A 24,049-nucleotide genomic window follows, 5' to 3' on the forward strand; every position below is an offset into this window, starting at 1 on the left:
CCTTGCTTCTTGCGCAATCGCGATCACATCATGTGAAAATGTGTGCCTCAGGCTGCCATCGCCAGGATTATCAGATGTCGGATCTCGTTGCCCCGACAATTATCGAAACTTCCCGAGAACAAATGCAACCAAAGATGTCACTAGCAATAGTATCATTCGAGGCAAGGCATAATTTTCCGGCCGAAATGAAGCATCCGTGGCTACTTAAATATATCAGCTACTTCCGTTTGTTATACTCACGTTCCTTTTCTCATCCATATTGTACTAACGTAACCCACAAGCGAGCGGGCCACACAACCGGGCGGGCCACCACGCCGCTATACTAAAATTGAAATCGGTCAAATATCATCAATTTATATTCATATAGAAAAATGAGTAGTTCTATCGATTCGGGCAGTTCGTAATTTTATGGCCCTGTATATTACATCCAGAACATCTAGGAGGTGCGCGTCTAGACCCCGATTCAGTACGCTGAGTTCCATCTGCCTGAATAGCTTCATCTGCCTGAGCTCTGCGCTCTATATAGATTCGGGCGTCAAATACTGACGTACCCCCTTTAAAAGCAATCTGCTTAGTAGAGCGCTTTCGCTTTTTAAGTTGCTTTTTATATAAAGCCTCATATCGCTCAAGCTGATACTTAAATAGCATCATATCGTTTATAGCTCGTTCAGCGCCTTTAATCATTTGATTTAGACAAACCTTAGTAGGTTAATCGGGGCTGCGAGATCGATTTTTAAGCAGCTTTTTAAACATAGTTTCGGACTTTTTCAACTGCTTGACTGTATGAGATATTTTAGGCGCTGAACTGCCTCGGCTGCTTGGTCTACTACCCGGAGGTGTAGGGGTATTGAGTTGAACTACCAGCTAAGATAAAACGTATTCAGGATTCAGAGGAACTAGGCCGGTAGCTCTAAAAGCGCTATAAATATTACTTCCAGTAAACGCCTGCGTACGAGCTTCAGGATAGGCGTCTAAAAAGTCAAATTTATCGATATGATAAAGCCCACAGCGCATCTTAGATTTAACGAGGCCACCGTACGCGCGTTTTAAAGGTGAGAAAACAGCAACATCAAGCGGTTAAAGCCTATGAAAAGCGTGCGCAGGCATACAGATCGGTATAATATCATTTTCCAAGCATATCTGATCAAATTGAGGCGTTAGATGACTATCGTGGCCATCTAAAATAAGTAATCGATATCGTCCGATAGATCGGCCTGCAGTGGCCGGTATAAAATGATTCTGCAACCAACGTAGACCTATTTCATTACTCGTCCAGCCGTTAGGACTGACCTCGATCCTCCAATCAGATAGAATCTTTCGATCCTCATACCAGGCCTCCATATGCACTTTGCCTTTAAATATAATACAAGGAGGTAGAGCCCATCCATTAGAACTAATACATTCTATAGAAGTGACCCATTCCCGGTTACCCGGCTGCAATAAAAACGGCTTGCCTGGCATACTAGACCTAGTAATCACTTTGGCAGTAGCGATTAGGCCCATTGCAAACCCGGTTTCATCGAAATTGTAGATATCGGATAAGGCTATACCGTACTTTTGAATAGCCTCATTTACTTGCTGAAACCAGGCATTTAAAATCTTCGGATCTTCTGTTTTAGTACGTTGATAGTTATAACGGCGTGCAAAGCAGGTCTTAAGCTCAGGCGTACGCCTGGTAAAGTTAGATACCCAATTTATCCCTACAGTAGTAGGGGGAGATGTAGTATCACGCTTTGAAAGTAAAATATTGGCCATTTCTTCCACGTATGCAGGCCGAGGAGGTACTCCACGTAGATCTAGTGATAGAATCCACTCCTTAAGCGATTCCTCTTCACTAGCAGTCAATTTATGACTGTTTGCGCGTAAATCTGATCGAAATATATACCCTGCTAGGCGTCTTTGCAATGTTATACGGGGTATATTAAAAACGCGTGCGGCTTCACGAATATTGCTAATATCATTATTTTTAATGGCTGATATAGCTAATAAGACTCTTCCCTCTTGTTCTACCTTATCTTTTGATGATTTAGGCATTTTTGGTGGTATGGCTGGTGGTTGAATAGCTTCAAAAAAACAGACGCGTAGAAATGACGCGTGGTGGCCCGCCCGGTTGTGTGGCCCGCTCGCTTGTGGGTTACGTTATAGGTGCACAGCGTCTATGTGTGCTGTAGTCATGGAGACAGCCGTTGCAAGATATATTTTGGCCATCGCTCAAGTCAGCGCTACAGAACGTTTTATTATTGCAACGTCCTAACACGACTTACTTTGTTAATGTTTTCAACCACTGCCAATGCTTGGCTATCTAGTCCGTGCCATGTTATCTTTCGACTGAATACAGGGTAATAAATCTTTGGGTGCTGGCCGGGTGGATGGTTGAGAGGATGAGGAATTGTGGAGAATTTATTCCACAATCAATCTGGATCGTGCCAAGGTCGAGAGAGCATTATTTTCGACGAGAGATCATTACCAGATTAGGTTGCTGAAGCCGACCCTGTTTTAATCTCCGAGATCGCTCATCGTCTGAGAAGGTGACAGGATGTATCCCAACATGAGTGGTGTTGAACACGAATGACCATCAATTGTGACAGCAGTCCCTGATTCTTACCCAGCGGAAACATGCGTTACTTCTTTCCTCTAGCCATTCCTGCTATAATAGCAGCTCAAGCCGTAGCTCTTGAAACCAAACAACTATTCAATTTCTCCACCGCAGTTGCTATCGAGAATAGCGCCCTCCGGCCTGATGGCAGCCTTCTTCTCACCACTTTCGACCAAGGTCGTCTCTACACTCTCAATCCATCCCTACCCAATCCCCAAGCGGAACTAGTCGCGGCACTCCCCGGAGCCACTGCTCTCTGCGGCATTGCAGCGATCGACACCGACAAGTTTGCCGTCATAGATGGCATTCGGGGCAACTACAGCTACACCAATGAGACGATATACACCGTGGATTTTAGCGCCAACCCCATCAATCCGACTATACAAGTAGTTTCTCAGCTCCCCAATGCCATTATGTTGAACGGCATGGCCGCCTTACCAGTACATCCGCATGTGGTCCTGGCCGGGGACGCACGACTCGGGGCTGTATTCCGCGTCAACACAGACACAGGGGCCGCAGAAATTGCCTTCACAGACCCCTGGCTTACTGCACCTTCAAATGCATCCACCCCGATTGGGGTGAACGGGCTGAAGATTGCGGGCGGTTATATGTACTTTACAAATACCGCAAGGGAGATCTTTGCGCGGGTACCCATTGATGGCTTTGGAGAGAAGACCGGTGACATCGAAGTGATCGCAACGCTGGACGATGCAGATTCGTATCATTGGGACGATTTCGTGGTTCTGGAAGATCTGGGTGTCGCCTTCCTGGCCCAGCCGGATACTGCCATAGCCCAAATTTCACTAGACGGCGAGCAAAATATTATTGTGGGAGGAGGGGACGATCGTACGACGGTGGTAGGACCGACATCGCTGGCCATTGCACAGGATGGCAAGGCCCTCTATGTCACAACTCGAGGGGGCACGGTGAATGGATCTGTGTATGGTGGGCAGGTGGTTCGGATTCAGCTCTAAAGGAGGAATACGACATGCATGGCTTGTGGGCTGAATGGTTGTTGAGTGGATGCTAAGTGCATCTTGAAAACAGGCGTCGCAGGACCAGGCCGAGAATGCTGATGTCTGTAGTCTTCAGCGCCAGAACGCACCCTAATGGCTTTCTGGTTTTCTATTTAATATAAGGATATTGTTGGATATGGCATTTCTCAATGAAGTATACTCCGCAAGGAATTGCCACCAACCACCGGCGTAAAAGCCTTACGCCGAATACTGTGACGGTAAAAGTATCCACTTCTAGCTATGGCGGGGGGTGTGAAAAAAAAAAAAAAAAAAAAAAAAAAAAAAAAAAAAAAAAAAAAAAAAACCTTAAAAAAAAAAAAAAAAAAAAGAGAAAATTAAGAAAGAAGGGAAAATTTAGAAAGTTTGGAAACGAACACTTTAGTGTGACTGATCTCCCCGTGCTCCTTTGCAACCCTTCACATGGCTTCCTTGCAGCCGCTCTCGGCTTATTGATCTCGTGCTTGTCGCATCCTGGAATGTTGACAGTGGTTAGTCTGCATCGGAGCTGAAGTCCTTCGCACCGCTTAGCATCCCTGACCATCCAGGCTATTTCGAGCATTCTAGAGGGACAGGATAACCAGGGCGACCGCGACTCGTTTGAAGAAGCTTCACGGCTTTTGGCTGAGCTGAAAGACGCCGGGAATTGTGTCGCCCCGGAATATTGCCACCACGTTGAGGTCATTGAAGCTGCCCTGACAGCAAATGCAAAGCGCATGATGCTGTCAGAGAACTCTGGTGGACCCGGAAATGGGGCACTGTCAACATCCCAGCTGGCCCCGACTATGCCGCGCGGGGGCCTCCTATGGACCGATTCATCGCTTCAACAGCTTCTTTCCCAGCCGGCTCTTGATGTGCAGTTTCTCGAAGACGCTGTCAGAGACAGTTGGTCGCCGGGGCGCTACGGGCCTGGCTTCGGCAATGTAGGTTGATATACGAGTGTCTTAATGTCACTGAAGAAACTTTTGGATTTCTGTAAACCATACGCAGACTCTACGGAACACGATCTTTTTTACTCCGACCATTGGTCAGTGCAGTCTATTGTGCCACGGCCGCCGTATGATGTGGAGGTAGTCGTCCTACCACCCATATCACGGAGCACTTGTTGCACCAGTGTATGTAGATGATCTAAAAATATGCTGTCAATATGTAGTTTACCGGTTGAGCCCCATATAAAGGAGTGGTAATTTCACAGATCATAAGTCAATCTTATGACAGTATACTTCCCTGTTTGGGCTCGGTCGCTAAGCTTTTCGCCGAATCCATTTTATTTTTTATCTCATTTGGCTTCCAAGGATTCTTTCTCCTTTCTCCTTTCTTTCCCCTGACTTGCACACACACCAAGTCTCTATTACCCTTGACAACAGAAGCATCTCACTATTTGGCGGTCATGTCTGCCCGAGCACCACTGCGCCTAATGCCACTGGGCGGATCGGTGACCAAGGGAGTTGGCTCATCCCACGGCACGGGGTATAGAACAGCACTACTTGAGCTTCTTCAAGCGCCGAACTTTGAAGTCCGTATGGTCGGGTCGCGCAGGACAGGCTCAATGCCCAATAACGACCATGAGGGATGGCGCGGAAACAGAATCGACGAGATCACAAACAAGGCTATGAAGTCGGTCGAACGTTTGATGCCCAATTTGTTAACCGTCAACGCGGGCTCCAATGACTGTATTCAAGCGTTTAGAGTCGACAAGGCGGGGCAAAGAATGAACGATCTGTTGGAGTATATCTGGCATGCGGCGCCGAACTCGACCGTCCTTCTCTCTACTCTCCTGGTCAACTCGGATGAGCAGGTGAACGAGCGAGTCATGCACGTCAATGACCAGTTCCGTGCTCTGGCCGAGAAAAAGGCGGCCTTGCAGAGGAGGATTGCTCTTGTGGACCTTTATAATGATGGACCTCATGTTGATGATCTGGTGGATGGCATACACCCCAATGATGAGGGATACGACCAAGTGGCAGTTCTTTGGTTTAATGGTATCCAGAGGGCCCTGGAGGAGGGCTTGATAGTGGGACCGAATGACGCTGGAATGTAGTTCACTAGAGCACTTTCGTGACTCGATTACTTGTATCAAGTCCTACTTAGGTGGATCAGTGACGATTGTCTTGTGTACAGTGCGGACCATCTGGCCGAGTGCACGACAAAATCGTTCCATATTAAAGTAATTAATCGAGGAACGGACATTATAACCGTTTCCACCACATGAAAATAAAAGGTTTCCTATCAGGAATCTATAGTCAGAGTTCAGGGACAAACTACAAATTCACCTTCGAGGTGTTGCAATATGTGACCAAACAGCGGGCGCCTGGAGACCTCTGAGCTGATCTCGTGTTAGATATGGTGGAGGAATGTCAGAATCGTCAAACCTATACACACGACCTTGCTATTCCGATCAACCCGACAAGCAATACCATACATGACTCTCATCCCAATTCAACTACTTCCGACCGTCACGCATTTCCCTTTGTCATGCCTCCTGTGAGTTCTCAACTTCCCGAGTAGCTTCCATAAACCTTTCGATCATATTATCAAGATCGGCTGTCGTTATGAGGTTTTTCCTCTTTTCCCACCCGAGCTCGACGGGAAGCCGTTCTTTTTCTACACCGAAATTACATTAGACATGAACAATATTCTGAATGAAGTTGAATACACACCGAAAAGATACTCGATCCAAGATGTGTTGACAGTCGCCGAGACCTTGTCGCCGAATACAAGGAGGTACGTGGCTGTCTGTGCATAGCTAAAGCGAAGGCGTGACCCGGAGAGGTCAAATGTAGGGTTGGTAGCCTTGGACGTGTTGATCCGTGCGAGACGGGCTCTCGCTCCTGCGTGGAGATCGATTAAGGGTTCGGTCCAGTATGACTTCGCTTGGTCGAAGAGGGTCTGGTTGAAGGAATGGTTGTCTCCGAAGTAGAAGTCTCCACGGCTAAGATCATCAGATGGTTAGATTTCCAGATCAGGTTGGGGAATAATGTTCACAAAGGGTCTTCACTTACCTCAGACTGCCATCATGCTCGATGATGTTGTGATGATCCAAATCGTCAAGAGAAAATGTGGTGGCATTGGGTGTTAGGTTAGTCTTCAACGCTGCTGCGAAGAGTATGTCGGAAAGCCCTTTATCTACATGCAACGCGTCCATGGCGCGAAATGTATCTTGCTGCGTGATATCTTTCCCATCGTGTTGGAGGATGTTATGATTGGCAAGTGCATTCAGCACGGGGCACGGACTGCGCACTGGTGGTCTTTAGCTTGGTATTTGAACCGTCTACAACACTTCATCTTACCATCATCAGGTCCAGGGGGTGACCAAGGTATTTCTTGTGATAGTGCGCTCGCAAGCGCAGCAGATACCGCTAGTAGAGTCAACCTCATCTTGATGTTATGTTTGGTGTTCAGCTCCAGTGTTTAGGCGGATTTTGGGGGTAAATATCCTCCCAGGTTCAGAACGAGAAATAGGAGCAGTTGACCTATTCAAACTATTTCATTGGCCTATGTATCCAGTAAGGAGGGAGAGCGCATTCCTGTAATATGCAATAATCCTGCACCTGAGATCTGTCACATGGACAAAAACAAAAGCAAGAGTCCAGACCCACGCAGATGCAATATCGATGCTGGCGAGCTCAATGCACATATGATACAAAGTACTGCAGGACATGCTGTCATAAGGTGATTCACAACGAGAACTCGGAGACCTACGATGTTTTCACTATTCCTGAATTGGACAGCTCGGGAAGGAGCACATCTCATGGATATGGTTTGCTCCAGACTCTGCATTAATCTTGATATTCCCCAGTTCAGGTCCTGTGATGCGGGGTGCCCTAAGAGGATGCCAAGCCCTGCCTCATCTACCGAGGTTGATGAGATCGACAAAGCCATTCAAAGAACAAGGTGCTTGTTCGCACTTTGTATTGCTTGTTTTTTTTTTTTTTTTTTTTGCTTTTTTTTGGGTCTTTTTTTCTTCTTTTTTTTTTTTTTTTTTTTTTTTTGTTGCCTTTGTCAGCCTTGTATGATATCTCTTGGTCTACAGGGGTAATCTCTGACAATCCCCCAGGCTACAGGCTACAGTGGCATCCACCTTACCAGACTGCGACTAGTTTCTGCGCTATGAAGCCGCTAGCGTCATGAAGATATACGAGATGGGGCTAATATTATCAGCACAGACGATACGAAAGAAAACCGAGGTAGACCGAGTCCGCACAAGCCATCGTGGTAAAGGACAACGCCGACCTCCTCCACTTCCCCGACCGGAACGTTCCCACAGCTTCCCACAAAACCATGACAGATTCATCCGCTCAACCAGCAACGCCTGCGGTCCACCATCCCGCACGGGCCGCGGTTGCCTGTACGCAATGTAGACAAAAACGTCTGAAATGCAATTCGGGCTATCCTCAGTGCTCGCGGTGCTTGTCTGCGGGGTCTAACTGCACGTACATCCCCTCGCGGCGTGGGCAACGCCCGCCCAAAAACCGACCCGAGCTGGACTCGGTCTCTCAGCATATCTCAACCTTCGCCATCCAGACCCCGCGATCCTCCTTTCTCCCGGCCACCCCGAATACGACACTGCCTCTCTCCCTCGCGGACACCCCGGCACCAGGGGAGGTGTCGCAGCCGGTGAACCTCGCTCCTGGTCCGGCCTCGGCGACCTCCCCAATGACCAGCTTCACCACCACGGCCACCACGTCATCTCGCCTCCATTACAATGAACGCCTAGTCAACTACTACTTCAGCAACTTTCACCCCGCGCATCCCATCCTCCTCCCGCACTCCCTGTACGCCACGCAGGGCTACCCGGACTACCTGCAGGCGGTGGTGCAGTTCGTCGGCAGCCACTATGCATCGTCCCCGGTCGATTGGCAGACGCGAGAGGAAACCGTCCAGGCCATCATGAGCAGCAATAGCCCGCAGACGCCGGAGATGGTCCAGGCCCGGTTGATCTGCGCCCTGGCGATCCACGCGCGCTACGAACTCATGGACTCGTTCACGATCTTCCAAGCGGCAACCGACCTGGCCATTCAACTCGGCATGGACTGCGCGAGCTTCGCCGTGCAGCATGGGAACCAGAACCACATGCTCGAGGAGAGCCTGCGACGGACCTGGTGGGAGCTAGTCTTCAGCGAAGGCATTCTCTCCGGTCTCTACCGCCACCAGCGATTCACCCGCGCGACATACTTCTCCGACGTCCTCCTCCCCTGCGAGGAGACCGACTATGAGAACCTCACCATCCCCGATCCCTCTAACCTCGTGTCGCTGACCCAATTTGACAAGAGGATCTTCAACCCCAACAGTATCGAGTTCTCCTCGTACTCCTATCGCATCGAGGCCGTTCGCATCTTCGTGAACGTTCTCACCCTGACCGAGCCGGACTCCAACATGCGCCCGTCGCAGGTTCACGCCGTGGACCACGCCATCGCCGGCTGGATCCACCATCTCCCAGATGTGAAGGGAGATATCCTGCAACCGGACGGCAAAGGCGACGAGATGCTCTTCCAAGCGTACATGATCGTGCAGTACGCCAGCATGTTCCTGCATTTCCCGCGCAGCGATCTCATCTCCATGCTCCCGAATCCGGACATCGCGTGTGCGCAGAACGAACCTCATGTGTCGCCGACGACGTCCCAGCGTCTGCACGGGCTGAAAGCGATTGTCGCGTCCAAGTGGATCTTCAACCTGGCAGCCTTGCGGCTCCCGGTGATCAAGCACACGCCGCTGTTTATTTGCGCGCTGCTGAGTGCAGCGATCGTACAGTTGTCTGCATTATCCAAGAGGAGTCAAGACGAGAATATCGACATCATGGAGTGCTATGACTCGATGTACTTGGCGATCGGGGTGTTGAAGTCGTTCAGTAAACATTGGCCCTTAGGGCAATCCGCGGTGCAGGAGCTGCAGAAGGTGGCCAGCGAGGTCTTGAAGGTGCAAACGACGACACAGACCTTACCGGAAGAAGATGGCTGGACGTGTAATATCGACTTTGAAGGGGTTCAAGGGTTTTTACATGGGAATCGCGATATGGCGGGTTGACGCAAGAGTGCTAGAGAGACTTTAGCGCCAGTGGGGATGTCTTCGTTAGCGTGCTGGAGAACTATGCAGATTAGGTAAGAAAAATAGACGTAAGAAATTCGAATTCAAATGCAATCCGATCGAGCGATCCCAGAACGAATCAACGCAATCTTCAGCCCTCAGAAAATCACTCGGATCGTGCTATACTGTGCCCGTACTTTTGTTGATGACCGATGTCGGGGATGTTACCCGTTGAAGCGATCAACACGGCGTCGCGTAAATTAGTCGGTTTGGCAACTTTAGCAGCCTAGCCAGATCTTTTGCCCCTTCCCCAACCTCAACAATCCTGCGAGTCGAAGACGTGATCAAAGCCACATTTGAATGGACAGCCAAGCTCTGAGTCACTTCAACGAGAGCATATAAAGCCAACGCGACCGAAGTAGCCGAGTGATTTAAGGGGGAAAACAGTGACCGGGGAAAACGTGGCATGGGAACGAGCTAAACGAATAAATAAGAACAGAACCACACCATGGGTGGCTTCTCCAGCGCAGCGAGCAAACTGCACCGCACTCTGAAGCTCAGCGGCGATACCGATCAGTGGAGAAATCGAGATCTGATACCCTTGCCTAGAGGTAGGATTTAATGTGGGGATGCGAACAGGGGTCGTGACGGTGCTAACCCTCGAGCATAGATCGTACGATCTGGTCCAGCTGGGACTTCCTCTATCTATGGAGCACCGTCTTCTTCACGACATTCGGCTGGCAAATCACTTCGTCGCTCCTCGGCCTCGGTCTAAATGTCTGGCAATCCATCCTCTGCAACATCATTACGAAATTCCTCCAGACCGCCGTGGTGTTCTGTGTCGGATGGCCCGGTGGAGTCTGGCACATTGGCTTCACCGTCAACTCCCGCTCCGTGTTTGGAATGTGGGGATCGTATGTGCCAGTCATTCTGCGCATTTTCCTCTGCATTATTTGGTATGGCGTCCAGGCGTTTACGGGCGGCCAACTGGTGGCGATTATCCTGTCGACGATCTTTTCCGGCTACCATCATATGGAGAACACACTGCCGGAGTCGGCGCATATGACCACCAAGCAGTTCGTCGGATATGTCATCTTTAATATCAGTGAGTGTGCCTTCCGCTTATTTGCGCCCGCAACATGGGATCTGACGCGGTACAGTCTCGCTCGGACTCTTGTGGGTGCCCCCGGACAAGCTGAAGAAGCCCTTTAAGTTTATCGCCGGTATTAACCTGCTCGTCATTCTGGGACTGGCGATCGGCCTCATCGCTGGTGCCCGAGGTGGCTCCCTGGGGACCCTCCAAACATCCCAGCGAACAGACAACCTGGAATGGACCTTTATCCACGGTTTCGCGGTCGTTTTCTCTGGCAACGCGGTCGGCATGGCGAGTCACAGCGATTTCTCACGTTTCGCCCGACGACCGGGGGCTCAGGTCAAAGGTCAGCTCTTCTCGTTCCTGATCTCCGGGAACGTCGTGCCCATCCTGGGGATTTTTGGCACCGCCGCCGCCGCGAAGATGTATGGCGACGTGAACGAACTGGGTCTGTGGAACCCACCCAATATTCTGCAAATGTGGCTGGACAACCAGTACCATAACCCGGCCATGCGAGCTGCGGCATTCTTCGTCGCGTTCGGGTTGACATCGAGTATCATGGCCATGAACTCCATCGAGAACGGTGTCTCGGGCGGCATGGACATCGCCGGACTGTACCCCCGGTACTTCAACATCCGTCGTGGATCGTATCTGCTGGCTGCGATTTCCGTGGTGATCAACCCGTGGCAGATCATCGCCAACGGCGCCATTTTCACCAACACTCTGAATAGCTTCGGAGGTGAGTTTTCTCGGGCGTGATACACCCCCTACTCAATCCCACACTAACCGCGCCAGTCATCCTGTTCCCACTCATGGGCACCATGGTTGCCGACTACTACGTCGTTCGCAAGCAAAAACTGAAGCTATCCGATCTCTACCGCGCCGATGCGAGCAGCATCTATTGGTTCGAGGGTGGTTTCAACTGGCGTGCGTTCACGGCCTGGTTGGTTGGATTTGCGCCCAGTATCCCCGGTCTCGCCGCATTAAATCCAAACAACACAGGAATTCCCATTGGCTTGACGTATACATTCTACCTGTGGCCCATCGCGGGATTCTTTGCGTCGTTCGTGCTACATGCTGGCCTCTGCTATCTCAGTCCCCCGGCGGGTATTGGGGCGGTGGATGAGCAGGAGTTTGACCCGATGTATACCGAGCGGTCGGACGAAATACAGAGCCAGACCATTACCGCGCTGGAGAAGGGCGGACATCCATAGACTGGCGCTGGTCCTCCCATAGCGAACGATGTGAGTTGAACGGGGTGACCTTGGTTGTCCCGACCTTGTACCGGATGGGCGCTGTCTCCGTGTTCCAAGAAAAAAAAAAAAATTCCATTCTATGTAGTAATAATAGAACTCGCCTAATACATGTCACAATGTGATTTGACACCCGGTGTCCTTCCTTTTCGCAGAACATCCCCGACCGTGTAGTACGTATACATCTGGCAACCCGACGGCAGGAACGGCAGAGATGTACAAGTTGATGGTTAGGCTAACTTCCCGACTTCGCCGAGATGGGTCCACCACTGCTTCGGTTGGGATTCTAGCGCTTCTTAGTGGGTCCTGGGACCTGTTGCTGGGATTAAGACCAAGCAGATTGACCAGGATATGCGAGAAGATCTTGGATAGGGTCAGACTAGGGCAACTTGCCATTGGCGATGGTGGTGCAACGGTCGAAGGGTCTCCACATATAAAACCAGTCCGACCGGGCGAACCCCTGTCATCGATCTAGATATCACGATCAACCACCACAGCAGCCATCATGATTGCAGAAATCCACTCTCTTGCTGAGTACGAGGCCGAGCTGGCGAAGCCAGGCCTTGTGGTCTTGGACTTTTACGCTCCTCATTGTGGTCCTTGTCATGTAAGAACCTCCGACTTCTGATTGTTCAGGATACTAATCGGTCGGGAAGGTAATCGCACCTTTATACAGCAAGATCGCCGAAGACCAAAGCAGCGTACGCTTCTACAAGGTATACCACCGCGACCGTACTATGTCTGCCATGTCTAATGCACAGTATCCAGGTCAACGGCGTCGACGAAGCGGGATCCGAAGTGCAGAAGAAAGCAGAGGTCACCTGGTGGCCAACGTTGGTCGTGTACAAAGATGGCAAAGAAATCTGGCGAGACCGAGTGCCAAATCCTCCTTCTAGAAAGCCGTTGGAGTCGTTGGAGTATTACCTGAAGACGGTGGTGGCTTGATTTTAATGTGGTTCATGTAATCGATCAGGTTGTCAGCATTGTATTGAATTTAGTGCATTTTTCTTTGAAATTCCAATGTGATGCATGCCAGATTAAATCTGACAGGGATTATTTCTGCATGTAATCGAAGGCCCCTCCTCTTAGGGGCTTGTCGTGTTTGCTTTTCCTTGGACACAGAAGAATTCAATTGTCGGGATTGTGGGATGTTTTAGCGCGACTGTCCCGGTTGTCGGCGACATTGCCTTTCGGGGACTTTGAGGATAGTGACAAAGCCGAAGTTGCGCGATCAACGCATTACAATCGGCATCCCAAGCTGACTAACGATATAATAGGTGGCAAGACTGCGAGAGGGCGCTGCAGTCGGAGCTTAGCTAGTGATCTACTCAATCGCTAGAGAGCTAAGCTACCGTATTGGATAGACTTTGTAGCATGGCGCAGTCAGTGCGGATCGGCGTGGACGTCGGCGGTAAGACAACAGCTTCGTACATTGCCTTGTATATCCATGCAGGATCCGCTCACGCCCCTTAGGAACAAACACCGACGCGGTGTTAATCGACCTGGGACAGCGAGACGCACCGTCTCGGGGCATTCGCTCATCTCACAAAGCCCCAACGTCCCCGGATGTCACCACGGGCATCCAAGAAGCTATCAACACAGTCCTCCGGGACTCCAGGGTCGCTCCAGAAAATGTGGCGTCCGTTACTATTGGCACAACTGCCTTCCTGAACTCCGTGCTGGAGCAAGACCCCCGCCGTCTAAGCAAGGTTGCGATTATCCGATTGTCGAAATCGTTCCTGCGCGATGTGAAGCCGTTTTCCGAGTGGCCAGCTGGACTGGCCAGTCTCATCAATGGATATGTCGGGTACATCGATGGCGGCCTCCATATTGATGGGTCTCAGGAGGCGCCGGTGGTCGAATCGCAGGTCGTTCGGGAGTGCGAGAACATCAAGGCGCTGGGTTTAACGACTGTCGTCGTGGCAGGTGTTTACTCGCCCATTGATGAGGTGTTCCGACAGGAGGAAACAGTGCGGGAGATCATTGCCCGCGAGATTCCGGGGGCGGACGTCGTATGTTCGAAGGAGATTGCCAATATAGGTATGTTGGATACTCTGCCCCGTCACAAATCGGGTCGGCGAGGGTAATGCTAACGAGCACGGTGGTAGGTTTCCTGGAACGGGAAAATGCTGCTATCCTCAACGGCGCCATCTTGAGATACGCGCGTCAAACAATCCGACGCTTCCGGGGTGCGATGAAATCCCTTCATCTGCAGTGTCCGCTGTTTCTCACACAGAATGATGGCACCATCATAGATGCGACTAATGCAGCTAAGACACCTATCCGGACGTTCAACTCCGGTGCTACAAATTCCATGCGCGGCGCCGCATATCTAGCTGGAGAGGATCTGGCTAATAAGTCTACGATCGTCGTTGATATCGGTGGAACCACGACTGATGTTGGGGTTCTGCTTCCCTCCGGGCTGCCACGTCAAGCTTCGGCTTATGTCAAAGCCGCGGGAATCAAGGTCAATTATTCCATGCCCCATTTGTACTCTGTCGGACTCGGTGGAGGATCCATTGTCCGCGATGCACAAAGCGACGCAAAGACCGGGGCTGTCACCGTTGGTCCAGATTCCGTTGGGCATAGACTGCTCACAGAGGGTCTTGTGTTTGGCGGAGAGACTCTGACTGCAACGGATATTGCTGTTGCCGGTGGTCAGTGTGTCGTAGGTAATGCGGAGTCCGTTAAACATCTAGCTCCTGAATTGGTATCTGCGTCACAGACACGGATCAAACAGGTCTTGGAGCGCTCAATTGACCTCATGAAGACCTCACCAGAGCCACTGCCAGTGCTCCTTGTCGGAGGAGGTGCCGTTCTGGCCCCTGCAGAGCTAGTGGGTGCCTCCAAACTCATCAACCCGCCATTCTTCGATGTAGCGAACGCGGTGGGCGCCGCCTGCGCCAAGGTCGGTGGAACAGTAGATAAAATAACCAGCATCGCAAATCAGTCGATCACGGACGCTGTGGAAGACGCTAAGAAAGCTGCCATTGAACGAGCTATTCAAGCCGGCGCCGTTCCAAATAGTGTTTTTATTGCTGAGGTTGAGTCCATGCCGATTCCATATATTTCCAATCAGTTGAGAACTGTCGTCAAGGCGATTGGAGATTTGGATACTGAGAGGTCAATGAACATGTTTGTTGACAACGATGAGGGCGCCGTGGAGGAGGAGACAATAGCTGACAGCCCCAGGACGGTGGAACACCTTCAAGTGCCGGACGTGATTCCCGTTGATCATCTTACCTACAGGCCGAAGGTTCTCTTCAACGAGAAGGCTGGCTGGCACGAATGGCTCCTGACAGAAACCGACCTGGACTACATCGCAGACGGAGCGTATGTCCTCGGCTGCGGCGGTGGCGGAAGTCCAGACGCTGGCCGCATTCAACTACAAGAGATGATCCGTCAAGGGTACAAAATCCGGTGCATCGATCATTCCGTCCTGCCGGACGATGCACTCGTCTACTGGGGAGGACGCATGGGATCACCGGCAACCACTGTGGAGCGACTCCAAGCCCACGAAACGGTGGATGCGATCGGCCAGCTCATGCACTACATGGGTCACAAATCCTTCGATGCCGTGATGGGCCTCGAAATCGGTGGGTCCAATGGTCTCGAAGCCTTTCAATGGGGGTCGGATCGATTCTACGATTGCCCCGTTATTGACGCGGACTTCATGGGCCGTGCCAATCCCATGATCTGGCAGACTACAATGGCCGTGTATCGGCCGGGGGAGCTCGCTCCTTGTGCAATTGACTCCGGCGATGGAAGGTCTGTCATCATGCCCCGAGCGGGCGATGATGAGATGGTCGACCGGGTGCTCCGTGCTGCTTTGACTGAAATGGGCTCTTTAGTTGGCTTATCAGCTCGCCCGACAAATGGTGCGGCTGTGAGGGCAATCGCCATTTTGAATACGGTGTCACTATCATGGAGAATCGGGAGAGCCATTGCCCAAGCTGCTCAATATAGTACACTTCTCACCGTGCCAGAAGCCATCATTGCTGAAGTCGGAGGCCCCCAGTCCGCCAAGGTCCTATTCCGAGGCAAGATCTCTGGAATCGAGCAAACAGTATACAAAGGACATTCATACGGCGAGCTCATCATCACCGAAGTCCCCGCCGAAGATGACGACCAGGCCAATAATCAGAATTGCTCTCCTGCGGTTGCGCAAGGTGGGCAGCTCCGCATCCCGTTCAAAAATGAGAATATCTACGCAGAGCATCATGCTGCCGACGGCTCGAGGAAGATCATTGCCAGCGTACCGGACCTCATTTGCATCTTGGACAAGGAATCAGGCAAGCCAATCGGGGTGCCAGAGTACCGCTATGGCTACCAGGTGGTGGTGCTGGGATTAGCCTGCTCTCCACACTGGTCCAAGACGAAACGAGGCCTCGAGATCGGTGGACCAAAGGGCTATGGATATGATTTCGCATATGAGCCGTTGGGCGAGTATGTTGAGCCTAGGAGTGTGATTGATGAGTTCAAGGAGGGTAATTAGGCCGCACGCAGCAGATCATCCTATAAAATTGTTAATACTAGCGTTAATGAATACTTTCCACCTCGTGTAAGCCAAATTCCCCACTTAAAGACGACAGGGACCATAGATGTGAGAAGGAGAGAATCCACTTGACAAGATCGAAGTGGAGAATCAACAGAATTAATTACATACGCCGTATTCTCCACTGGGTTTATCCGCTCGGGTGGATGTTGATCCGATGATTTCGGGGGCATGACAAACATGACAAACATTCCATTCGAGCACAAGACCAATATTGGAGCCCAAGGCACGCTTTAAACGACACAAAAAGAGAACCCAAAGGAAAAGACTGCTGAACTAAATACGAGGCTGAGTAGTAACGGCTCTTTCGGATTTTCGGTAGATATTTACAGCTTGGGGTAAGGTCCGTGGAGATGATTCCAGATGTCTGCGGTCTTGCCCTCTCGAGATATATATTTAAAGAAGTCCTGTGTCACGGTCTCAAATTGTCATGAAGTGACTCCAAGCTCTAGACACAGATTGACCTGTTCTACCTAAACGTTCTATGTCTTATCAAGAGCTATATACTCGGTCTACGGTGTATGCCTTGGCTCACGAACGGGAGTAGTGGACACATTGCAGATCTCTCGTATTCAACCCAATACAGGCAGCAATAATCATCCTTTATAACAGTCATCTTGACGCTCCAGACTACGTTTCTTTTATACAGGTGTACTACGCCTATCGGTCTGCAGTGTGCAAGTTATTACACGAATAGATGCACTATGAGTTGTAGGTTCCCTGAAGTCCCAGGTGCACTATATTGCATGCTGATGGCCAGTCCCCGAAGCTATTGTTGACTGGGTTATGTGGCCCTTCAGAACCCTGGAATTCAGAGTAAATTTGGTCGGTGACTATGACTGTGGCAAGACTACTCTACTTTATCAGATGAAGCTGGGGGAATTAGTCACTACCATTCCGACAATCGGCTTCAATGTTGAGACCGTCGAATACCCGAACAAGTATAACTGGACAATCTGGGATATGTCCAGTGAGTGAGCCCACAATGACAGTGTGCCTGTTCTGCATTGTACTATTATGTCATTTCGTATTTCTGCCCTTCATATTTACTGGCGTATCAATGACAAGTTACAGTATCTAGAAGGTCGCGCGAGCAATTGACCCACAGCTACTTTCGGGAGACTGACATTGTTCTATTTATCCACAACTGCGATCCGCAGCAGCCCGAACCCATCTATGATTTTCAATACTTTGTCGACTTTGTGCAACAGCATGATTGTAGACATCTATGGATTCTCCTCAACAAACAAGACACGCTTCCCCCAGAAAGCGCTGCAGAAATTGTCGATGGCCTGCGAAAGAAGTATCAGAAGGAAATGGCCAAGTGGGGGGATCAACTCTCATGGAGGATTTTAGATCACAGGCTTAGTGCCAAAACGGGAGAAGGGGTGCTGGAAATCCTCCGCCAACTTCATTCATCTGCAAACCTTCTTTTGCGGACTCGACCAAAACCCCAGCCTCAACCGAGTGCTGATTCCAAGAGGGAGCCTGAGATAGTGTTTACTCTAGACGAGCCAGAGGACACAGTATCCAGTCCGAGTCAGAGCGAGCCTATTGACAAACGAGCATCACACGATCCTGTTAATCCCCAGGCCTTTTGGGACTCATTCGTTACTGGAGATATACCAGTGTGGGATCATCATGCCCACCTGAAGGTCACCTACATTGTAGTTTTGGAATATGTGAAACGAAGACAAAGTACGTTTGCTATGGCTGATGTCATAATCGCCCACCTAAGGCGATTACAAAACAGTCTGCCAGAGAAGTTCAGAAATAGGGTACATCGGTAAGCCCTGTCCAGTTCAGAAGTTCCTTTAGTTTATACCCTGGCAACGCCAATAGACTAAGAATTTATTCATAGTACGATAACTATTTTCTGGATTTTACAGTTACAGATCGCCATCAGAAATTACAGGATCGCCAACAGACTTGGTGGAGACCCGTTATGGATCGACTTTTACAAGGTTTTGTTCCATACACCATCTGTGATGGACCCCCGTCTCTGGACTTCGTATTATAGCACAAAATATCTTTTTCATCCACGGGCATGGGATTCATGGACCCCTCCTGATCGTCAGCCATTGCCAGTCGTGACATCCCTTCTTGACAAGCCTGCTAGTTTCTCGACAAAACAAGGAGATCCAGCTAGACTGATACGATTCGCGTTTGTGTTCACCAGTCAGTGTGAACAGATCTCGGAATCGTACGACGAAGATGCCATGAAACAGGCACTTGTCACACTCCAATCAACGACTATCCGTCTACGGGCTATACACACGGTGACACCACCATATTCCGAAACGCAAGCCCGGTTCTGGCTGCACATGGTCCGCGCATGTCTACAGTCATTGGAGATCCCCCAGGGAGACAGTAGAGAAATTAAACCGTCACAATTGACCTTTGACGGTTTCGTGGCCCTTTTCGGTCTTACACCAACGTCATGGAAGAGATACTATACCCAAAAAACATGGGATGGTCTCGCTGCTCGAGTTCAGTATGTTGCCCCAGACAGACGCACGTTGCCAAATGTTATCAACATATCGGCCCATAATAGTGAGGTAAAGGCGATAATGAGAGGGATAGAAAAGGAGGCACTACATTCGGACTCAGAATCATTGGAGGATGTATTGTTGGCTACATACACGGAAAGTGCAGAATCGTCTGGGACAAAAGAGCAGAGAGTCGACATTGAGGCTTTTCTTTCATGTTGCGATGATGGTCTAAACCATGAAAAGGGTAGCTTTGATGATTAGAAGGCATGACGAATATCTGACTGAGCAATATGACGAACGCGTACGCTGCATAAGGGAGACATAAGAAGATCTGGCCTAGAATCATTCATAGCATATGGCTGTTGTAGATCGAGAACATAATACTGTACCAGAGTGACATAGGGTTTTTGTTATCACACGGCCTTTCGGAAACAACGCCAAGCATACATGCTGTAAATCAAGCCGACGAAGCCAAAGTTCAAGGCTCTTCGGAGACAATAGCCGAGGCTTGGACTCATATCAAGATTCAACATGGCAAAGCACATACGGCTTTACTAATAGGAACTGACCAGGGAAATGGCAAGTAAAACTGGGAGCTTGAGCGACCAACATCTGGCGGAAGCACAATAAGCATCACCTGAGTCATCTGCAGCAGACAAGCTCTGGGTAATATAACATCGCGCTTCAATACAAGTTTAGGTTGCTTAGCCACTCTGACCTATTGATGATAGCATGATTAGCCCACTCCACCAGAAGTGTGAGCAACTAAATAGAAAAACAACTCATATTTCACGAAATTTCCTAGTTGCTGCTTGTGTGAGTATGAATGTTTCCAGAGTTGTGGGAGATCGCCAGATTATTGGAATGCGTGATGAGATCCTCTAGAAGTGAACGCTACTGCGTTAGTGAAGTGGCGGACCAATATGTTACCTATGAATGGACCCGAGCGTACGGTGAATCTAGTCACATTGTCCCGGTAGGGATGATTCTACCTAAATGATAATCAGAGGGGAAGATATAGCCATAGTAAGTTGAATTTATCGGCATAAGAATGTTAAACTGGCGATGCTCAACGGAGTAGCTTAACGATTTCTGTGAAATGATTGGGATAATAGTGCAAATCGGTTTATCGCACTATTTCTGTAGTATTAGGGCCCATAACCCAAATATTACTGGTATAGAAATTATTATAAGCGATGATATTCACAAATAACGGGTCTGGCAAAGCACTAACATGATGTGCGCCCTGCACATTCCCAATATTATGGGCACCCTAAACAGTTTAGTGAATATCTGTACCGGTGACGAGGATTTTTTAATCATTATAGTCGGACTCGTCATCACTCCTCTTTCTCTTGTAATCTGTAGAGTATGGTAGATTTGGGTAAACTTCGTATCAATGAGATTCTTGTCATCGAAATACAAACGGCGTAGTGTGGCTAGTTGATTGATCGTAGTCAGGTCAAGTGTATAGCAACGGGCGCTTTCTAAGATAGCGATCCCTCTTCAAACGGCAGCCATTGAATGCCCCTGCCATACCTTAGGGGTAGCAAGGGTCTCAAGAATGCTGATGGAGAGCAAAAAGTCTTTCAAAAAGTACCCCCGATATAGTCTTCTGACCGTGTTGTGTGACAGTAGGCCTTGGGAGGCAAGGTGTTTCCAGTTGTCATGCATCTGGTATTCCAAGGCCGTATACCAAGAATACCATCGCCAATCAACAGTTACAGATGGGCGTGCACAGATGGTCTTGGTGCAGCTTACCCATATAGGCAAGGAGTTCGATTTCACCAAGGGGACGTTGAGTCCTAGTTTTTGGCCAGATTTGAAGTATCAAATGTCCAATAGAGACACTGCCAAAGTTCTCTGTACCTGATCACGGTGTCCACTTCACGAAGGGAGCCGCCTTGGTGTCTCTCAGCTCGTACCTCGGAAGGTAGATCGAGAGTCGACCATTCCAAATCAGTTTTCTGCGTTTATTTTCTGTAGTAATGAACGGATGATGGAAACTATGAAAAGGAGGGTTACTCTGGGTAATTCCTAGTCAAGAAGATGGGTTAAGGATATCAGGAGGAAGGAGTATCGAACTAGAAACTACGTTATGGTTGAAGACATACATGTGAATTTGGAACACCGCTTTCAGATTCTGCCGCGTCCGAGGAACAGTCACAAGTATAACACAGGCATTGGTTTTAAAGGTCCTCTTACTGGGGTTAAGTTACGCCATTTTCTCCACTGTTCTGTTGGCGTTGGACGGTTACGGCTAATGCCAGCTGTCTGATACAAGCGCACGCCACCGTCTCCACTGTCTTTTGTCGGTTGGAGGGGTTGTCGTTTTAGCTTGCTTGGCCTGACAGTACGTAAAACCAATAAATATTGCAATAATCCCGGTATTGAGCACTATGTGGAGTTGAAACCGATATCTCCCTCGTGGCATATGATTATGGTTGATAAGATGCCTAATAAATATAATGGGGCCCCTCTCGTTGCTACCTAGAACCCAACCTTTTCATTCTGTTCATACTTTTGAAACAAAATCCTTCGTTGTATACTCTGGCTTCCCCCCATAATGTCTGTTCCCAACCACAACGAGATATGGCGTCGAGGGGCAGAGGAATTCAGAGGCCAGAGACTGCTGCCTCACGTCGTTGACTATCATGCCCATGAAAATCCCAATCGCGTGTTCAATTCCATGCCAAGAACCCAAAATGTGGCGGATGGGTTTCGAGATTTCGACATGAAGACAATGGCAACCGCGGTCGATTTCATGGCCTGGTGGCTAGATAACCATTCTAAGAATGCCCCTAAGGAAAAGAAAGTCCTGGCGTATGTCGGAGTACCAGATATCCGATACCCTGTTCTCCTCTTTGCAGCAATCAAAGCCGGATGGACGGTAGAGAATCCGAAATTCCTCCCGAGGCCTGGCATTTCAGCTGATATCGTGATTTGCTAGACATTTTGGATATCGCCACGGAATCCGCCTGATCACAACCTGTATTTGCTGCGTGAGGGGAAAGTGAACCTTCTTCTCTACGCGGATGTAATGGAGCCAGTGGTTAAAGGCATTCAGCAGCTTGACTCTGCCTCTCTGATATCCTACCTGCCAGTACCATCCCTGGAGGAAGTACTGAATGGCCAGTCCCGTCCATACCCTTTTGATGTCATGTTTGCGGACGTCAAGGATGAAAAATGTCTTGCTATGCACACGTCTGGATCCACGGGTACGATCAGCGCCCTGCACAGCCTTCTAGATGGTTTCTGACTCGAGTCATAATTCCAGGACTTCCAAAGATTGTGTATTATACACATGCTGCATTCTCTTGTACGGACTCCGACCGAAATATCCCAGTCCCAGAAGGGCGTCGGCCACAGAATGCTAACCAGTTTGATTTCTCTCCACCCGGGCGATTCTACTGCTGCTTCCCGCCGTTTCATGTAAGAAGTCTCCCCTGGATCTTGATTCCTTTTGGTTATCAAATAACTAATGAAGCGAAGCTGGGGGGTACAATGGCATTCATGGTGATACCCGCGTTCTCCACGACTGCTACTGCTGTTTGGGGTCCTTCAACGATGCCCCCCAGCGGTCGCCTCGTGAGCGCTATCATGAACCACACGACAGTCCGAGCCCTGTATATTCCTCCGTCGACTATCGAGCAGTGGTGGACATGCGACCCGGATGCGACCAAAAAGGCAGAAGGTCTCGACTTTGTACTCTTTGGCGGAGGGCCTCTAGCACCCAGTGTTGGGCAGAAGCTCAGCGAATTGACGGACCTGTGTCAAATGTACGGCTCTATTGAGAGCGGTCAGATCCAGATGCTTATCCCCCAGCCCGGAGAATGGCAGTATCTCGAGCCCAATCCTGCCGAAGAGTGCGATATGCAGGAGGTAGAGGAAGGCTCCGGCCTTTACGAGCTGGTGCTCCATCAGGATGAGAAATTCCGCGGGCGACGTACTCTTTCACATACATTCCCGGAGGTGAAGGTATGGCGTACAAAGGATCTCTTCACTCCTCATCCGACAAAGGCAGGGTTATGGCAATTCCATTCTCGCACTGACGATCTCATCGCGCTCGGCACTAGCGCAAAGGTGTTCCCCGTTCCCATGGAGACGGCTCTACAAGGAGATCCTAATGTCGCGGGCGCGCTGGTCGTCGGAAATGCCCGCCCGGCGGTTGTCCTGGTAATTGAGCCCTCGCAGCCCTTGAATGGTGTGAGCAAAGACGAATTTATTGACAAGATCTGGTCCTCGATTGAAGAAGCAAATGCCGCTGCACCGACTCAAGGCAAGATTTCACGATGTCGTATCCTCCTGACAGATCCTGCTGTGGGGTTTGCAAGAACTCCGAAAGGCACCATTGCACGCAAGCGCTCCGAGGCTCTTTACACGGCAGCGATCGATGCGGTGTTCAGAGATGGCATTGTGGACGAGACTAACTCGACTAGTGCGTTTTGAAACCTTTTTAGGTCGATGAAACGAAGAAATTTATGCAGCCAGATAGTCATGCCATGAGAAGCTTTCAAAGGTGGCTACCGCTATTACGGCGGGCAGTTGTAGACTAGAAATGCTAGCACTGCAATTTTGTAGCAGTATAAAGTGTTTAGTCTATATAGCTGAACTCCTGACCGGTCGTAGTAGCGGAAGTTGGCCATACGAATCCTTACTACCAGGAAGCAAATCCTACGAGACCCACACATACTAACGTAAATTCTTACTAGAGTGTTTTCCCTAGTCCGACCGGTCACTCCCTTGGACGGTTCTCGCCACAGTGGATGTACTATTAGCAGATATGATCGTGAGCATGTGCGTGGCTTATACTCCAATGATGTGGAGTGACCTTTGCTGGTTAGCAGGGCCAACCTCCTTTCGAAAGAGATTGATGTCCCATTTCGGCCCACAAGTGAGCTTCGGGTCAAATGCATCACTAGTAACGATCCTCGGAATACGTAAGCTCCACTGAATCCTCCCATCTTTGCCCGAGAGTCCACTGGGTCGGGGTAGTGGAGTCATAGTATCGTTGACGCCCCAG

At 49.8% G+C, this 24,049-nt stretch overlaps 11 protein-coding genes across 11 annotated transcripts; 8 read left to right on the forward strand and 3 right to left on the reverse strand.

Moving 5' to 3' along the window:
- Positions 1-2,616: 2,616 nt before the first annotated feature.
- BDV37DRAFT_278101 (uncharacterized protein) lies at positions 2,617-4,541 on the forward strand (the record flags this gene model as incomplete). Its single annotated transcript, XM_032085948.1, has 2 exons — positions 2,617-3,541; positions 4,141-4,541. The coding sequence occupies 2 exons, from the start codon at positions 2,617-2,619 to the stop codon at positions 4,539-4,541; spliced, it is 1,326 nt and encodes a 441-aa protein (XP_031946445.1).
- Positions 4,542-4,999: 458 nt separating this feature from the next.
- On the forward strand, positions 5,000-5,650 carry BDV37DRAFT_278102 (SGNH/GDSL hydrolase family protein; the record flags this gene model as incomplete). The annotated part of the gene is made up of 1 exon (XM_032085949.1): positions 5,000-5,650. One exon carries the CDS (start codon positions 5,000-5,002, stop codon positions 5,648-5,650), a length of 651 nt encoding a protein of 216 aa, XP_031946446.1.
- Positions 5,651-6,082: 432 nt separating this feature from the next.
- Positions 6,083-6,987, reverse strand: BDV37DRAFT_267888 (peroxidase family protein; the record flags this gene model as incomplete). The annotated part of the gene is made up of 4 exons (XM_032084088.1): positions 6,083-6,213; positions 6,270-6,541; positions 6,612-6,849; positions 6,900-6,987. The coding sequence occupies 4 exons, from the start codon at positions 6,985-6,987 to the stop codon at positions 6,083-6,085; spliced, it is 729 nt and encodes a 242-aa protein (XP_031946447.1).
- Positions 6,988-7,584: 597 nt separating this feature from the next.
- Positions 7,585-9,887, forward strand: BDV37DRAFT_109256 (uncharacterized protein). The gene has a single exon (XM_032078340.1). It carries the CDS (start codon positions 7,891-7,893, stop codon positions 9,631-9,633), a length of 1,743 nt encoding a protein of 580 aa, XP_031946448.1. The 5' UTR covers positions 7,585-7,890; the 3' UTR covers positions 9,634-9,887.
- On the forward strand, positions 9,888-12,017 carry BDV37DRAFT_109257 (nucleobase cation symporter-1 family protein). Its single transcript, XM_032078341.1, has 4 exons — positions 9,888-10,244; positions 10,304-10,738; positions 10,794-11,465; positions 11,522-12,017. Exons 1-4 carry the CDS (start codon positions 10,142-10,144, stop codon positions 11,938-11,940), a joined length of 1,629 nt encoding a protein of 542 aa, XP_031946449.1. The 5' UTR covers positions 9,888-10,141; the 3' UTR covers positions 11,941-12,017.
- BDV37DRAFT_109258 (uncharacterized protein) lies at positions 12,018-12,554 on the reverse strand. Its single transcript, XM_032078342.1, has one exon. The coding sequence runs from the start codon at positions 12,373-12,375 to the stop codon at positions 12,094-12,096; it is 282 nt and encodes a 93-aa protein (XP_031946450.1). The 5' UTR covers positions 12,376-12,554; the 3' UTR covers positions 12,018-12,093.
- On the forward strand, positions 12,485-12,924 carry BDV37DRAFT_278106 (thioredoxin family protein; the record flags this gene model as incomplete). The annotated part of the gene is made up of 3 exons (XM_032085950.1): positions 12,485-12,586; positions 12,636-12,695; positions 12,748-12,924. 3 exons carry the CDS (start codon positions 12,485-12,487, stop codon positions 12,922-12,924), a joined length of 339 nt encoding a protein of 112 aa, XP_031946451.1.
- A 135-nt stretch (positions 12,925-13,059) lies between these two features.
- On the forward strand, positions 13,060-17,020 carry BDV37DRAFT_109266 (uncharacterized protein). Its single transcript, XM_032078343.1, has 3 exons — positions 13,060-13,390; positions 13,453-14,019; positions 14,088-17,020. Exons 1-3 carry the CDS (start codon positions 13,354-13,356, stop codon positions 16,472-16,474), a joined length of 2,991 nt encoding a protein of 996 aa, XP_031946452.1. The 5' UTR covers positions 13,060-13,353; the 3' UTR covers positions 16,475-17,020.
- Positions 17,021-17,238: 218 nt separating this feature from the next.
- On the forward strand, positions 17,239-19,287 carry BDV37DRAFT_278108 (uncharacterized protein; the record flags this gene model as incomplete). The annotated part of the gene is made up of 4 exons (XM_032085951.1): positions 17,239-17,245; positions 17,295-17,504; positions 17,609-18,320; positions 18,396-19,287. The coding sequence occupies 4 exons, from the start codon at positions 17,239-17,241 to the stop codon at positions 19,285-19,287; spliced, it is 1,821 nt and encodes a 606-aa protein (XP_031946453.1).
- A 1,219-nt stretch (positions 19,288-20,506) lies between these two features.
- Positions 20,507-20,823, reverse strand: BDV37DRAFT_236888 (uncharacterized protein). Its single transcript, XM_032080649.1, has one exon. The coding sequence runs from the start codon at positions 20,698-20,700 to the stop codon at positions 20,533-20,535; it is 168 nt and encodes a 55-aa protein (XP_031946454.1). The 5' UTR covers positions 20,701-20,823; the 3' UTR covers positions 20,507-20,532.
- A 769-nt stretch (positions 20,824-21,592) lies between these two features.
- BDV37DRAFT_278109 (uncharacterized protein) lies at positions 21,593-23,475 on the forward strand (the record flags this gene model as incomplete). The annotated part of the gene is made up of 4 exons (XM_032085952.1): positions 21,593-21,916; positions 21,977-22,244; positions 22,304-22,458; positions 22,519-23,475. The coding sequence occupies 4 exons, from the start codon at positions 21,593-21,595 to the stop codon at positions 23,473-23,475; spliced, it is 1,704 nt and encodes a 567-aa protein (XP_031946455.1).
- Positions 23,476-24,049: the final 574 nt, after the last annotated feature.

This window comes from Aspergillus pseudonomiae (genome assembly GCF_009193645.1).
Source record: "Aspergillus pseudonomiae strain CBS 119388 unplaced genomic scaffold BDV37scaffold_3, whole genome shotgun sequence".
Taxonomy (NCBI): domain Eukaryota; kingdom Fungi; phylum Ascomycota; class Eurotiomycetes; order Eurotiales; family Aspergillaceae; genus Aspergillus; species Aspergillus pseudonomiae.

Coding starts and splice junctions, on each gene's coding strand:
- BDV37DRAFT_236888 (XM_032080649.1), bottom strand. CDS start 20,700: ATGCATGACAACTGGAAACACCTTGCCTCCCAAGGCCTACTGTCACAC.
- BDV37DRAFT_109266 (XM_032078343.1), top strand. CDS start 13,354: ATGGCGCAGTCAGTGCGGATCGGCGTGGACGTCGGCG. Junction 13,391..13,452: donor GATCGGCGTGGACGTCGGCG/GTAAGACAACAG, acceptor CACGCCCCTTAG/GAACAAACACCGACGCGGTG. Junction 14,020..14,087: donor GAAGGAGATTGCCAATATAG/GTATGTTGGATA, acceptor GCACGGTGGTAG/GTTTCCTGGAACGGGAAAAT.
- BDV37DRAFT_109256 (XM_032078340.1), top strand. CDS start 7,891: ATGACAGATTCATCCGCTCAACCAGCAACGCCTGCGGTCCACCATCCC.
- BDV37DRAFT_109257 (XM_032078341.1), top strand. CDS start 10,142: ATGGGTGGCTTCTCCAGCGCAGCGAGCAAACTGCACCGCACTCTGAAG. Junction 10,245..10,303: donor TCTGATACCCTTGCCTAGAG/GTAGGATTTAAT, acceptor CCTCGAGCATAG/ATCGTACGATCTGGTCCAGC. Junction 11,466..11,521: donor CACTCTGAATAGCTTCGGAG/GTGAGTTTTCTC, acceptor TAACCGCGCCAG/TCATCCTGTTCCCACTCATG.
- BDV37DRAFT_109258 (XM_032078342.1), bottom strand. CDS start 12,375: ATGGCAAGTTGCCCTAGTCTGACCCTATCCAAGATCTTCTCGCATATC.